The sequence below is a fragment of the Phragmites australis genome, chromosome 2 (assembly GCF_958298935.1).
Source record: "Phragmites australis chromosome 2, lpPhrAust1.1, whole genome shotgun sequence".
In the NCBI taxonomy this organism is placed as follows: Eukaryota; Viridiplantae; Streptophyta; class Magnoliopsida; order Poales; family Poaceae; genus Phragmites; species Phragmites australis.
The window spans coordinates 28,608,337-28,623,566 of NC_084922.1; the positions used below are offsets into that span (position 1 = coordinate 28,608,337).

At 43.7% G+C, this 15,230-nt stretch overlaps 2 protein-coding genes and 1 pseudogene across 3 annotated transcripts; 2 read left to right on the top strand and 1 right to left on the bottom strand.

Annotated features, from left to right (window-relative positions):
* Window positions 1-682: 682 nt before the first annotated feature.
* LOC133907396 (zinc finger CCCH domain-containing protein 8-like) lies at window positions 683-8,136 on the bottom strand. 2 transcript variants are annotated; one of them, XM_062349441.1, is made up of 12 exons: window positions 7,829-8,136; window positions 6,356-6,597; window positions 4,121-4,174; window positions 3,940-4,038; window positions 3,798-3,854; window positions 3,500-3,703; window positions 3,069-3,106; window positions 2,925-2,971; window positions 2,137-2,270; window positions 2,002-2,055; window positions 1,725-1,868; window positions 683-1,066 (listed from the first exon to the last, which is right to left on the bottom strand). In XM_062349441.1, the coding sequence occupies exons 1-12, from the start codon at window positions 8,013-8,015 to the stop codon at window positions 920-922; spliced, it is 1,407 nt and encodes a 468-aa protein (XP_062205425.1). In that variant the 5' UTR covers window positions 8,016-8,136; the 3' UTR covers window positions 683-919. The 2 variants fall into 2 exon arrangements, with proteins under 2 accessions (XP_062205425.1, XP_062205418.1); XM_062349434.1 differs by having other exon boundaries at window positions 3,798-3,857.
* Window positions 8,137-9,692: 1,556 nt separating this feature from the next.
* Window positions 9,693-12,226, top strand: LOC133907418 (large ribosomal subunit protein uL22c-like). Its single transcript, XM_062349465.1, has 6 exons — window positions 9,693-9,948; window positions 10,317-10,399; window positions 10,752-10,910; window positions 11,331-11,441; window positions 11,550-11,616; window positions 11,697-12,226. The coding sequence occupies exons 1-6, from the start codon at window positions 9,813-9,815 to the stop codon at window positions 11,963-11,965; spliced, it is 825 nt and encodes a 274-aa protein (XP_062205449.1). The 5' UTR covers window positions 9,693-9,812; the 3' UTR covers window positions 11,966-12,226.
* Window positions 12,227-12,892: 666 nt separating this feature from the next.
* On the top strand, window positions 12,893-14,042 carry LOC133909980 (small ribosomal subunit protein mL103 (rPPR7)-like; annotated as a pseudogene).
* Window positions 14,043-15,230: the final 1,188 nt, after the last annotated feature.

Below are 15,230 nucleotides of genomic sequence, written 5' to 3' on the forward strand. Positions count from 1 at the left end.
CTCAGATCCAGCGGCCGCCACCTGCCGCGAAGAGAAAGACCTGCCGGTCCTGCGTGGTCTTGTCGCCTCCCCGCGCAGAGCACACCCCGGCCAGTTGGGCGCGGTGACGCGGCGCAGCAGTGGCAGGTTTGATCGGTGCGAATTACGCGGAGGATTTGGGCTAACCGAGCTGCTGATTCGAAGATAAGAGAGCTAAGGGCGTGTTTGCACTGGGGCTCAAGTTCTAAATCCTCAGGATTTGATTTTTTGTCTGAAGTTGAACCAAATCCCTCTACTCAAACAAGTACAAGGTAAGAGAGTTTTTCGCTTGTCGCCTGACCACCATCGCAGCACGGAGAGAGCTGCATCTGCAAATTGCCTGACCACTGCGGCACGGAGATCCATGTGAGCCATACAAGGACCACTCTGGCAAAGTGAGGTGACGAAGCACACAGTGACAACCAGCAGGCGCCATACCATTACCAACCGGAGGACGCGGCGCAAGCGACGGGCAAACTGGGGTTGCTGCCCGCTGGTGCTCTGCCGATTTGACCGCCGCGCATTGAGCGCCCCGCCCATCACCCTACACAAGCGTTTAGGCATTCAGATCGCCACATGGAGCTAAGCAAAGCCGGCCTCCCTACGTGTGTACTGAGACATGGTCTCAATCTTACAACTACAGCTACACTACTCTCACCACATGTAAATAGAAAGTATCAAACGATTGCTGTCATCTAGAGCAAACCAACCGAAAATAAGGCGTTAGTACCAGCACCTCTCAGTTAAACTCTTGCAGTGGTACCGTACTTTACAGGTCAGACGCTCGCCACGACCACCGACGACATACACCGTTAACTGACAGTGTGTGCGTTTCTCAAAGTGTTAAGCGTTTCGAGGAAGGGGATTGGAGGAGCCATCACGGCCTGTCTCAGGACGATGCTCAGTCCTTCGGCCTTCTTTTCCCCCCTTCCTTTCCGGCTGCCTGCCGCTTGGCGATGGCCTCCACGGGGGGAGGGTGGTCGAACTTGCAGTGCACACCAAACTTGCACGTGCCAGACTTCATGTAGAAGGCACAGACCTCGGCGTCCTGCGTAAGCATCACTTAAGCGTCAGCCACTTTGCGTTGACATTTCAAATGCCCTCCAGGAGGGCATGGAACCGTAGCCCTTGGCTACGGGAAGCAGGTGATTAGAGGTGAACTTATGAAAAGCAAGAACAGAAGGGGAAAAAAAGAAACAAGTCCCAACAGAAAAGCAGCGCACATCACAAAAGCTCTTAAGCTCATAGCAATAGATCACTATGACTGACACTGGAATGTGAAAGACCTTTTGCCAGCAGGAACTATACCAGTCTTAAAAACCAGACTAGTGAGTGAGCCTGTCCCGCCATCCCTTCACTGGTACAAATACCAGACTACTAGCTGTCTGCCGGTTTCACAAACATTTTTTCCCAATAAAAACCAGCTTGCACTAACAGCATCGGCCATAAAAAAATGGCTTACTATAGCATCTTATGCTAGCCAACTACTGGCCAACAAATCTGCATAGCTCAGTTACGGATGGCTATGGTCTTCATTTTCTTTACGGATTAAAAACTGTGCTACACCCATGATAACGATTGACAAGGCACTACAGTATCATAAACAAGATTTTGGATAGGATATAATTAATTTAGCTAGAACCATTGAATGAATTGAAGCTCCTAAGCTACTAGTGACAATCTAGCAGATTATTTTTAGATGTTACCTCTCTCATTGGAAGACCGGCAAGACTAAGCTTCACAGTCTGCTGAGGGTCCCAGCTTTCATTGGGATTAGGCACAGAGCGGTCAATTGGATGGTGAAATTTGCATCTCTCAGAATACTTGCAACATCCTGTCTTCATGTAAAACTGCGTCACAAAAGACGAGGAAAAAACAAGAGAAGTGGTGAACGCATACATAAGCATCTAATTGCTAAGTACAAGATATGCAGCACATGGATGAACTAAATTGGAAATTTAAGGAAATGGTTATGTGACATACATCACACACAGTTTCTCCAGGCCTCTGAGGATAGATGATTGGCTCAGGTTCAACCTGTACTTTGCAGAAGAAAGCATATCAATAAATGTATCATACAGCACCACTTTCCGATTTAGTTTCTTAGCTTACACTTACTGGCACATGAGTCGCATGAACATCAAAGTTTTGCAGAAAACTTGCAGCCAGATTTATCACAGTCTCATGGACAGGGGGTCCTGGAGTAGGAAGAATACTTTGAAGCACTGGAGTCGTCAATGCTATATCTACAACTGCATAAGGGACAGAACAACATCGTCAAAAAGACCCACGGAGTTATAAAAGATTCAAGATGTGTAAGAAGTTGCACCAAATATTGCGAAGTTGCCTAAATTTAAGTGCTAATGCTGTTGTTAGATTGAAGGTGATAAGTTCAACGCAAGGATGGGTTTGAAGATTGAAAATAGAATCAGAAACTACTTTGGCATTGCTGCTTGTTTGGCTGAAAATTTGCATTGTAAGGTCAGGTATTTTTGCGTTCCATTAAAAAGCAGCTACACGGTGATGATTATAATCCATAAGTGTGTGTCAGCATCCTGAAAACCATAAGCAAATGAGTAGCCCAGACATGCAAGCAAAATTTCTGGCACCTAATATCAGTAGCTCCAGTTTGCCGTTTTTATACCATTATGAGTTTTACAATCTCTAGAGACACGAAAGTTATTATCAAGCTTTGCTTTCAGCATGAATTGTATGCAGTAAGTCTTCTGTTCAACAGGGTCAACACATCCCAAGCTAAATTATAAATCTGATTAGAATGAGCTGTTGGTGATGCCTCTCTTTCCGTTCCAAGAGTAAACCGATGACAGAAGAATTTAAAATGTCCCAAATGATGCCACTATAATTTACCTGGTGCAAATGATCAGTTATGACAAGAAACGACAAACCTGGACGATCAGGATGATTGTAGCGACATATAGAACCATACATGCAGCTGTAAAATAGCAAAAGAAAATGTCAGATGCCTCCCAACTCGCATGCAGAAGAGGTGAAGTCAACTAAGATAGAAATCCTGCTTGAGAAGAAGGTACCTGCCTGTCTTCATATAAAATGTGCAATCCACTTCACCCTGCAATACAGAAGAAAAGGTAGTCAGCAAGACAAATAGTTCAATGGAAAATGTATCATTAAACTATAATGATATGCACAGATATATAGCAGTATCGTGATAATATGAATCAGCAAACAAAAGAGTGTAGAAAGAGATAACATTTTGTACTAATAAAAAACTTATATACACCAAGCCTTGATTACTGGTTCCGCAAAAGGTCAGCAGGCATAGAGCATGTTGAACTTTATTAACTTGCTGCAGATTCTGCAACAGACTCATTGATACAGTTTCCAAATGAAAGATGTGTATAAAACGGGAATTTACTGCGAGTGAAAAAAAAGGTTTACAACAGGTACAGAACTGAAGTTTAATACTCAAGCAAAAATCAAAACACATTTGATAGACACATACTGGTCTTATAGGAAGCCCCTTAGTGTTATGCGCCTCAGCGGGGGCAGGGGGTGCATGCGTCTTTGTTGGAACTGAACCATCTGCTGCATCAATTGTTGCTGTATATATGGTATCCTTTCCCCTCAAAGGTGATATCTGAATATGTTTTGGATGATTGAACTTGCATTTTGCACCAAATTTGCATCTGCCTGTTTTTGCATAGAACTGAAGTAGAAAAGCACACTTAATAGATGGCAATATGCCATGAGAAAATAGTAATAATTATTATTAATAAAAAAGCAATGGTACAGCTACTTACTGAACAAAGTGGCTCAGAAGGCCTCACTGGTAAGATAGCGCTGTCAGCAATTAGAGATTGCTGCATTCCAGAAAAGAACAGTCATTGAGACTTCAGATCATGGAGGATCGAAAAAACCAGTCATTAAATATAATCAACTTACTTCATTGTCTGTTCCAGCCTCTAATGCATTCACCTTTTCCTTTGGATGGTTGAACTTGCAGTTAGGATTTAACTTATATTTACCAGTCTTTGTGAAATACTGCATTATCAAGAACAATATTATATATATATATATATATATTTGTCAGACAGAATCTAAAGCAAGAGTATGATTTGCTTACAGGACAATCTGGTTGCCCTGGTCGCTCAGGATAAGAGTATTCAACTTTCGGAACCTGCAAAAGGAGTTTTAAGCAAGCAACAGGAAAAAAAAAGATCTTTCAGAGGATAACAACAGAAGGTACAACCGCATGACATTGTGATGATTATTATTTCAGAAGACTGGAAAACACCAAATATGGAAGGGCAAATGTTCTGCGGCAAGATGGTAAGGAAGAAAACCGAGGGATGGCAAGGCGGAAAGGAAGAAAACAGCAACATATGAGTTGGAGAAAAAATACAAGCCAAGACATGTATGACTATTCCAGGTGTGAGGCCAAGACATGTATGACCTTGATGAATGTGCATATGGTGCATAGTTAGTGTAGAGATGCAAATGGTAGGATAATATTCATTTAAAGCTAAATAGTTGTCCTGCACGCATCTTGCATATATAGCCAGGGTAATAACTTAGTTGTACTGTTGAGTGTTGAACAACACAAGCACAACTCAGAGTCCCAGACCCAAATATGACTTAGTGCACTGAGGGGCATGCCAAGGCGCATTTAACAGGGAATGGCAGGTAGTGCAGGGGTGTTAAGAAAAAGCAATTCCAAGGGGCATCATGCACAAGTGAAGATAGGGAGGAGGCAAGAGACGTGCATTAGACACGAGGGGAAAACAGAGATCAGGAGCAAATTAGGAAATTTAAGATTTTAATCTATCAACAAATTAAAATTAATGTGTAACTAGAGTTATTTTATCAGCTGAGGAATCTCTTAATATAATTTAAAATTATATCAGTTTTTTCTTTCATGACCCAAATGGAGGAGCTAATTTTGTTGACCAAAGAGCACAGCACAGACAACAGAGGGGCAAAGGTGATTTATTCTCGAAAAGGAAACGTCTGAATCAAATACGGACAAGTTTACACAGGAGGCCTGACTCAACTATGGTAAGAACTTACACCATCTGACAGGATTCTTTGCCTTAAAGGGCACCTACGTTTTACCATCAAAACACCAGATCCAAACTAGAGGACACACATATAGCAGACAATTTCTAGGTCCTGTTTGGCATTTCCATGGCCCATGCTATGCGACAGAATCAAGTCAGATGCAGAAAATTGATCCAAATTAAATCAAGACACATAGAACTTTTTACTGATTCTAGTAAAGTAGTAGTGTATTACTATTCCAAGTGTGAATCACTGAATAAGTGAATATATGAAAACTAGTAAAATAGACGTGACTTTAAGAAGCCAGCAATGCCAAATGTATCCCTAGATAGTTAGTTACAAGCTAGCAAACATTTGCTAGTGAGTGGTATTGGAGCAGAGATTAATCACTATTAGCTCATTTGAGATTCCCCATAAGAGCAAAATAAGCAAGAATGTATAGAGTATATACCCAGTAATAAAGCAACCATACAATATTACAACAAAGCCTTCTTTAATCCCAAGCAAGTAGGTGTAGGCTAAAGAGCAGTACTTCAACGCTCTTCTAAAAAAACTGAGTACAAATATTAGGGGTACTTTAGTGACTTTTCCAGTTTTAGAGATTGTGTATCGAAAATCCAAACCAACTGTTTAACCGCCCCACTTTGCATGTAACGATTCCTATGTGGCTGCATGGGTAACAACTCTACTGAGTCTATGTGAAAAATTCTCTGCCAGGATTAAACAAAGATTGAATATCCAGGTGGGCTCTGTCGAGCATGATGGAATGGCTACATTGCAGGCTTCTAAAACACTTTCCGCTGTGTGACCAAACTCCAGGAGCTACTGCTCTAGCTTACTTTGTCCAGAACAAGAGCTTTTTTCCTTAAAAAGAAAAGAAATTGTGTTGTAGCAGTGCCAACGCTTCCATGCAGAAATTGATACGAGCTACCTGCGTTCTTACCTTCTATTTTCGTGGCTAGCCCCAGTGTTTTGAAAACAGGTCTACTAGGCTGTGTACTCGGCCGTGTACAAGAGATGGGTGCCCCTAGGTGTTAAGCCTGTTAGGCCGCGTAATCGGACTGATTATACCGTAAAATCGCTACTAGGCAGATGATCTCTCCAGTACCGGTTACCGGTTTTCAAAACCTTGGCTAGCCCTACTAACAGTAATACAAACATGATTTTGAAAATAACATAGATAAAGCCATAAAGGTATACATATTCAAAATTAATTAATTAATAAATAAACTTACTAGGAATTAACATTTGAATTAATAAATATATAGATCTCTTCAAATAATAAATGACAGATAGTCACCTCTTTCCAATTTGGAACCCCACCCTCTGGAACCCATTGTGGATGGTCAAATTTGCAGGTCTCTCCATACTTACAGGTTCTGGTCCTCATATAGAAGGCACAGTCCTTTGCACCCGGTCGGTGTAGATATATAGGAATGCTGCTTTCAAGCCTAGGGCGTTTGGCCATAGTATTTGACGAATATAAAGCCTCACTCTGGCCAACAGTACTATGACTTCCCATAAAAGATTGATGATAGAGAACTATAGTAGATATACAAAAAAACTTATAAGCTAGCTGTATTAGACAACTATATACTGAAAATAATACAAAGTACTGAAATCAATGGAAGTAAAATAGTTATGAAAAGTAAAAGTAATACTAATATAAGAATAACTAAAAAGGGAAAACATAGCACTAGTGCTGTCTGAGCACCACTTAGTATTACTATCTGTAGGAGTACTGCAACAGTATAACTTTTTTATGTTTTATCATAGTAACATAGCAAGAACTAATGGTGTCTACGTTCGGACCGAGCTTACCTGAAAACCGGCTTGCGTTTTTTTCTATAAAAAATATGGCGAGAACCTTTTTCACATTCGACATCACACATTATAAGGTCTAACCTCCCACTATTCTAGTGCAATTACTACTTACTAAGGTTCTTCTCCTTCCAATATTATAATTTTAGCTTTTCCCCTGTAAGCTATTCCATACATGAGAGTCCCAGATGTTTGAAAAGGCCAAAAATAAACAAAATGTTTGAAGTTTACCACTACAAACTCTTCCAAATCAAATTATCAAAACAACTACCACTTAATTTCCTCCGTAGAAGCAAATTCAATGCGTGTACAATTGAGCTCAGCCTACTCAAGAAAGCTCTTTTCGAAGCTTTGCTGACTTGGAGGCCAACAGAGAAGCTAGGCTGGTGACCCACTGTTCCTTAATTGCTTAGATCATACATCAAATGACCCTTGAACACGATGAAATGTTCCCATTCTACACTTCATTTGCATAATTGCATCAACACTTTCAGACAAGTCAACACCCGAGAAGCTACGTGACAGGCTTAAGCAGAAGCTACTGGCGCTATCAATACTAAATTGTGGAATTCCCTTACCCTTCTCCATTCTCAGATGTGTTTCAATTGAATTTGTTTATGTAACGACGCAATTCCGATATGTAGCATTACGTTCGTAAGTACTATATATAGGAAACAATACAAGCTAGAAAAACACAAACAGCACCCAACCAACAATTTATACCCTCTTCCAACACACGCTAAGTGCCTCCACCAATTTCCAATCATGCTCAATCTCGCACCAATAAACAGCCATACTGTCGTAAACCATGGCAAACACAACAAACATTTTTTCCAGGAAGAACACGCCCACGCGGTGCTCATGCATCGGCTCAGAATCGGTGGCATTATCCGATGAACGCACCCAGAGCAACCCCGCCCATCAGCCAAAACAGGGAGCGAGCCGCCCTCACCTTCCGCGGGTCGCCTCGCGCCGACGTGCGTGTCGAAATAGCCTACGTCCGCGGAGGAAAGGTAGGGCGGCGGGGCCCCGGTGTAGCGGGCCGCGATGAGGTCGACCTCGAAGTCCGAGTACCGCGGCGGCGCGCCGTCGCTGCCCGGGAAGCCGCCGCCGATGTACGGGTAGAAGGGGCCCGACATCGCCGGCGGCTAGGGTTTCGGTCGCGCGAGCGGTGGGGGAGGAGGCCGCCGCTCGGGGAGTGGGAAGGCTTTATCGGGCTTCTTGCACGAGCACAGACACACCAAAACTGTTCCTATGCATTCCCCCTCTTTTTTCGGTAATCTCTTCTCCAAAGATAAACAAAATATCGGACGTCAGATGTTAAATGCAACATTAAAAAATAATTATAATAATAAATTTTTATAACGTCTAAAAAATTATATTTAAATAATGAAACATTAAATTTAGAAAAATATAGAAATTAACTCAAATAAATAATTTTTTTCGATCCGGATCTATATGCTATTTTGATGCATGAATTGAATGCAACAAACGAAAATAACTTCTACAATAATTTTTTATTACATCTGAAATATTAAATTTGAACATTTGAAATATTGGAGATACGAAATATATGAATTAACTCAATTGAATAATTTTTTATTCAGGTCTATGTGCTATTTTAGTGTATTTTTTAATATTATAAATATTAATTTCAGATGGTTCAGACGTTAGTTTTTAACGTTGCAACGAACAGTTAAAGGTCCGATCTATCAAACTTCCCGGCGCTAGAATCTCCCCTCTCTTTTGGGCTTCCATTGTTTTTCTACGTGTTAGAACGGATGGCTCTACAGTCTAGTCGGTAAATTTGGTGATGTATTTCTGGAATTGTAAAAACAAAAACAAATATGATTCCTACTTGTGACTTCGAAGGTTTGCTTAAAAACATAATTCAAGCACGGTCAATTTTATCTCCTTGGTCTCTCTAACTCACGCTTGTCACTCCCTCCTTCATAAATGTATTTTTCTCTCTTATCGTATAACGATCAAGTAAGGTATTGACCTTATTTAGCATTGTCAAAGAATACAAATTTCACGTAAGAGAATGAGGTTCGGATGGTGACCTTTTTCATGCCCCACTGTATTAGACAGGAGCAGACTGAGATGTAGTGCATGTTTGGTTTGAGCTCAACTTGCCTCACAAAAAACTTGGCGTCACCAAAACGTAGGCAATGTTAATTGTTGGCAAAAAAATATTGTTTGGATTGCTATCTTGCTAATTCATGGGCAATACTAAAACACAGAAGAAAAAAATGATATTTGGATTTTAGCCTTGTTAATTCTTGTTAAAGCTGTGAGCATGACATGTGGGACCTATATTATTATTTTTTTCTAACGGAACATATCTAAGTTAGATCTTATTTTATAGATTTAATTATAAAAAATATAACGATGCAAACGGATCATAATTTGAATATACTATTAAGTAGATATAGTAATTTGAAACTTATTAATATATGAGTTTTGAAATCCATGCACAAGTGAGTTATTGCCACTTAACTTTGTGATTTTATAATAATATTATATTATTGAAAAATTGTAAACATAACAGTTAAATTTATAAAAATAGATATATATCGACACGTGTGTGCCGAAAAAAAAGACCTATGAGTACTCCATACGCCAACTTTGTACTTTTGCCTACTCCTCCAGCTGCTTCATTTTGTTAGCTGCTTCCTGCTTGCCAACCTCATTCTCTGTTGATTTCAGCCCATGTCCGCACTGCACGGCCTATGCCCACTACTGAAGCCCACTCAGCCACAGCCTCCCTCAAGCGAGCAACGGGCCCAAGCCCACCCAGCGGCGACCCCCCGACTCGTCCAGTCCCCCAAACCCTCGGCGGTTCGCCCACCCTCGTCGCGTGCGCGCTGATCTTCCCCTTCCCTTCCACTCGCTAGACGGCGGCGGCGCGAGGAGGTCGGTGGCCGTTGTCGTGCATGGTGGTCTGGCGGGCGGCGGGCGCTCGCGCCCTACTGCGCCGGCTCGGCGCGGCGGCGGAGACGGCGGGGTGGCGCGATGGCCGCGTGCTCGCGGCCAGCTTTAGCAGTAGCGCGAATGCTCCGGCCGGCTTGGGTGCGTGGCTGATCCCCCCAAAGCTTAGTTCGTCTTGTTGTTATTGTATCGATACGGATCCCCCCAAAGCATCGACTATAATCTGGAATTTTTTTACAATTGTTTGTTTAAGCTAATGAGGTTTATATCAAATGATTTGGCCTTTTGATTCTGTTTATTTGGTCATTTGCTACCTGGGATATAGTTTTACGAAAATCCATGTTTCCTTATTGCCTTGATGCTACGATCCTTTTAGCTTTAAGTACCGGTCTCCGATATATTAAGTGCCCTAGTGTTGGGGAATTCACATGTTCTCTGGACATGTGCTTCTGTAACTAGCTTCGCTATTTTTCTTTGCTGTCTAATCCTTGTGACTGGCAATCGTGTAGGTCAATATGCAAGTTTATGGAGGGCACAAGCTTTTGCCTCCAGGGGTGTTCCATTGAACTTCCATCAGCTGATCCGCAATGCTGTAATGCACTCCTCTCAAGCTGCTTCATTTTGTTATGGCTCTATGTTTTATTTCGAGAAAAGAAAAGGGAGGACCGTAATGAAGGATCTATGATTTCTTTTTGTGCATCTAGACGAGTTTTTTTTAGAAGAACTAGTTACAACTTTGCAATCATTTCTGTCTGATACCAACAGAAAGTTCTTGCAGAAGAGCACTTTCTGTCATTGTTGAATTGTATGGTGGGTGCCGTCTTGGCATCATAATCTCATTGCTTGGCTTGAGTCTTTTGACTGTGCTATGTTTGGGCAAAATTAATCGTTGCATTTAAGTTTCTAGAGTAACCATTTACATGGATCATGGCCTTCCATTATAGGGAGTATCAACTACACGGAGTTTGCTTGCTGCAGATGATGCTATGGTTCCTATTTCTTCTCCTTTGACACCTCCGCTGGGTGACAATGAAGAAACTGACAAAAAGGGGGCTGTGGTTAAACGACTAAAGGTTCAAGCCATAAAAAAGGATATTAAACAGGTAAACAACAGTGCATGATTAGTTCATTTCCTTCCATGAAATGACTATATATTGGGTATGCCACTGACGGCGTAACTTTTATTGTGCAAAAATATCATAAAATAGTTGCTTAGCTGTTTTAAGAATGTGTGTTCTCTGAAATAGTTGAAAATGGCTTCATGATATTTGAATGGTTACATAGCAATGCATATTGTTAAATCGATATTGCTGAATGCCTGTTTTTAGCAGAGGCTGCACCTTTAGCCTAACCTCAATTTAATTTGAGTTACTAGTGCACTTGATCAGAACATTTAAGCATATTTCTTGAAAGAAATGAAGGTTTACAAACTTCATTAACTAGTATACTGCACCTAGCTTTTACTAGTATCATTAAGAGATGTTTATAGCTCTGATCTTTCTGAAGATTTCTTCTTATTTTAGAGCCCTAAGAAGGTGAATCTAGTAGCCAAGCTGGTTCGAGGTATGCGTGTGGAAGATGCCTTGTTGCAGCTGCAAGTGACAGTTAAAAGGGCTGCCAAAACTCTTTACCAGGTTTGTTAACTATCAAATTTTTGACCACTCATCTGCTTCCTGTGGTAGATAGGGTCAAAGTGCTCATCGATATTTCTCATCAGCATTTCTTCTTGCCCATCACTGCAGGTGATCCATTCTGCCCGTGCCAATGCAGCTCACAACCACGGACTGGATCCTGATAAACTTATCGTGGGTAAGATTTTAACATAGCGCACATTACCCCCTATATTTGTTATAAACTAAGTACTTTTGGCTTATCTATGAAAACCGCAGAGGAGGCCTTTGTGGGAAAGGGACTTTACCTGAAGAGGTTATCTTACCACGCCAAGGGGAGGTCTGGTATCATGGTGCGACCGAGGTGCAGACTGACAGTGGTGGTCAGAGAAGCTACAGCTGAGGAAGAGGCAAAGATTGCTAAACTCAGGGTGAGCAACTACAAGAAGCTTACCAGGAAAGAGCGGCAGCTTATGCCACACCGGCTCATCGAGGTTAGCCCAAGGTGGGCTCACAAAAGGAAAGACGAGGCTGGTGCTAGGGCGTAGTACTAATTTCAGTATACAGAGCCTGGCTTTATTCATTGTTCTGGATTCGGAGAGCAGTTGCACCTCTAGCTTTATAGTTCATCTGCTGAGAGTTTACATGAGATGATTCATGGTCTCATTTGTTGAACAAGTCTGTGTTCTGTTTGTTTCATCTGTATGACATTTGTCATGACATTGCCATGTTATCTTGACTGTAGGACAGCGTGTTTTGCCAACGATCCTCCTATAATGAATAATTTACCTCTGATGTTTTGTTCGGCCTGTCTGGCTGTCTGTTAGTTTACATGCCCTCGTCTTTTTCTGAGCATTGTCATTCAGTCTTAACCTCAACACATTCTGTGTGATCTTTACGGTCTTGATCTTAGTAATATATGCCCTAATTTGATTTTTTTTTCTTTAAGGTAAGATGTGCTATTAGTAGAAATTTGATTGCTGCTTTTTAAAGAGGAATTTGATGTGCTTAAGCAAATGTTTGGTAAAATGTCGGCAAAATATGGAAATAAAAAGGCCCAATAAAATAGTTGGGCCTTAAATGGGCCCACCTCCACCCATTCTTCTACCCGCTCTCTATTCCCAAAGGCCAAACCCACAAAAGAAACCTGGCCACTGGCAGCTGAGTCCTCCTAAACCCTAAGGCCATCTCTAACCATATTACTTTTATTTTATTCTCTTCTCGATTCCTTTTTTCGTTTCTATTCCCTTTATTTTCTCTCATCTCCAACAGCTTCCCTTCGAGGGGAATTGCGAAGGGAAAGAAGAGAGAATCCCGTCCTGAAGAGAATGACCTTGGGAATCCCGTCGTGACGAAAACCGTGAAGGAAAACCGTTGGAGCGCTGAAGGGAACGAAAATCCTTTCACAACAAGAATATCACCTCTGAACCCTTGAAGCTGTGATCGATTCGGTTCAGCTCCGCACTTTCGCAGCCATGGCCGCCGCCTTCTTCTCCGCCTCAGACCGCCGCTTCTTCTCCATCGTTGTCGCGACCGCTGAGAAAACCGAGCTCCTCGTCCCGCTCACCCACCTCCACCTCTTGGCCCGCGCGGGCTGCCTCGCCGACATCGACACCGCGACCTCCCCTCCCACCCCGTTGCCGCGCTCTCCGCCCTCTCCTCAGTCGGCCTCCCCGAGCGCACCTCATCCTTCTCGCCACCATCCCATCGCCCACCGCCACGCATGTCAACGCGGTCCTCGGCCCCCTCCTCCGCCGCCGCCGCCTCGCGGGGCTCGTGCCATCCATCCTCGCCGCGCACCCCTCCGCCCCGCGCAACGCCGCCACAGACAGCATCCTCGCCAAGTCCCTCTGGCTGACCTCCGGTGCCGACTCTGCTCTCCACCTCCTCCGGGAGCCATCGCCGGGGGCGGGGCCCTCCCTCTAGCTCTTCACCGCCATCATCGACTCGTTCTACAAGCAGCGCCTCCCGCACCGCGCCGAGGAGCTGTGGCGCGCCATGGTCCATGACCATGGCATCGCGCCCGACGTAGCCGCCTACAACGCCCGGATCACCTACAAGTCCGCCAACGGCACGGTAGAAGAGGTCAAGGAGCTGGTCCGCACCATTTCTGAGGAGGCAGGGCTCCAGCCGGACGTCATTTCCTACAACGCGCTGATGCGGGCGATGGCGCAGCACGGGAGGGTGGATGACGCGGTGGAGGTGTACCGGAGCCTGGAGGACGGGGATGAGGCGGAGGTGGTGTCGGACTGCGCGACGTACACGTGCTGGTGAACGCGCTGTGTGGCGCGGGGAGGTGGTCGGAGGCGGAGGACGTGTTCTACGAGGGGGTGAAGCGCCGGAAGGTGGCCAACCTCGGTACGGTGCGCATGCTAGTGCGTGGGCTCAAGGACGCTGGCAAGGGGCGCGCGGCGAGGTGGGTGGTGGTCGGCCTGCGCAAGAAGTTCCCCGAGCAGTTCGACGGGCCGTGGAGGGAGCTGGATGAGGTGGCCGGGCTGCCGGCCTCTGGCAAGGAGGAGGACAACGAAGAGGGTGGCGAGGAGCAGCCGGCGGCGACAACGGCCGCAGCGTGAGCTGCTTGGTTGCAGCGTTCATGGCAAGGCTCAAAAGAGTGGCAAATTTGGTTTAAATGGCACCGCTGCATTATCAATCGAATAAGCAAATTCACAGGTTACAAGAACACTCGAGTATTCGCTTTTTTTAGCTTGTTGGGTGTCACCATAGTCTTCTAATGTAGCTATCAAACGCTTCTAAATCCCAATCATATTGATAACTGAAAATGCTAGTCTGATAGAGTTAGCTTTTTTATGGTGAAGTGCAATTTAAGGCCCGTAGAGTGAATAAACCATCTCGCTTCTTGCGGGTCCAGTCTCTTGTGTCTGTTCTTGTAACTCTCGTGTCCTCATCTCAAGCCGGAAATCAGCAGCAAGAACATCGTTTGTATTATATTGGTCTTGTAACTCCCTTGTGTCCTCGACTTGGTTAAGGCGGAAATACAGCCGATAATAAAAAAAAAGTCTATTTTACTACCATAAAGTATTGGTAGAACTCCATCGACACAGTAGACAGAAAATGAAGTTAGTATATTTGCCACTGATTCACTTATATATATACACATGGAGAAATGATGCCGGTTGCGAAGACATCTCCTCCCCGACAAGCAGCAAGGTGACTGCGCTACCGTCAAGATTCGATCAACCATAACACTCTCCCTCTGTTGGCGCAAGAGTTTATCTTGCTCCAGTAAGTACGGCGAGAGTTTCTTCTAAGGAGGAGACTCAATCTTGGAAACAAAGTTTAAGAGAAAGAAACACCACGATGTATTGTTGGTAGAAAAATATATCACTATGGTAGGAGTATCACAGCGTGATTTGGTGTGTTTTCACCTTTGTTTTTTTTTCTGTCTTGCTTGTTCTCTCCCCCTGTCCCCTTGCCTATAGGATCATGATCTCCTATTTATAGGACCGTGCGTAGCTTGGTGTACAAGTTATCATAATATATAAATATCCGGGATCTGACCAAATTACTGGACCTTATCCTGGATAACTACCTTCTACCCTATTGGGAAGATAAATATCAACCGTGGTAATTATCGTGGTGCCTACCCCCTGAAGGGGGTGAGCCGATCGCCGATTGCGGCCCGACACCGCACTGTCAGGGGTGTCAGGATAGCCTCTATTATGTCGGGGTGTCAGAGTGGTGTCCATTAGCCTAGGCCTTTAATGCCGGTCACTTCCTTACAGGCAAAGCACGACCGGTACTCCTCTTCCGGCAAATCTTTCCTAAGGCCTGCTGACTCACCCCGTTGCCTTT

Coding starts and splice junctions, on each gene's coding strand:
- LOC133907396 (XM_062349434.1), bottom strand. CDS start 8,015: ATGTCGGGCCCCTTCTACCCGTACATCGGCGGCGGCTTCCCGGGCAGC. Junction 6,598..7,828: donor CGCGAGGCGACCCGCGGAAG/GTGAGGGCGGCT, acceptor TATCTACTATAG/TTCTCTATCATCAATCTTTT. Junction 4,175..6,355: donor GGGTTCCAAATTGGAAAGAG/GTGACTATCTGT, acceptor CTCCTTTTGCAG/GTTCCGAAAGTTGAATACTC.
- LOC133907418 (XM_062349465.1), top strand. CDS start 9,813: ATGGTGGTCTGGCGGGCGGCGGGCGCTCGCGCCCTACTGCGCCGGCTC. Junction 9,949..10,316: donor GAATGCTCCGGCCGGCTTGG/GTGCGTGGCTGA, acceptor GCAATCGTGTAG/GTCAATATGCAAGTTTATGG. Junction 11,617..11,696: donor TCCTGATAAACTTATCGTGG/GTAAGATTTTAA, acceptor TGAAAACCGCAG/AGGAGGCCTTTGTGGGAAAG.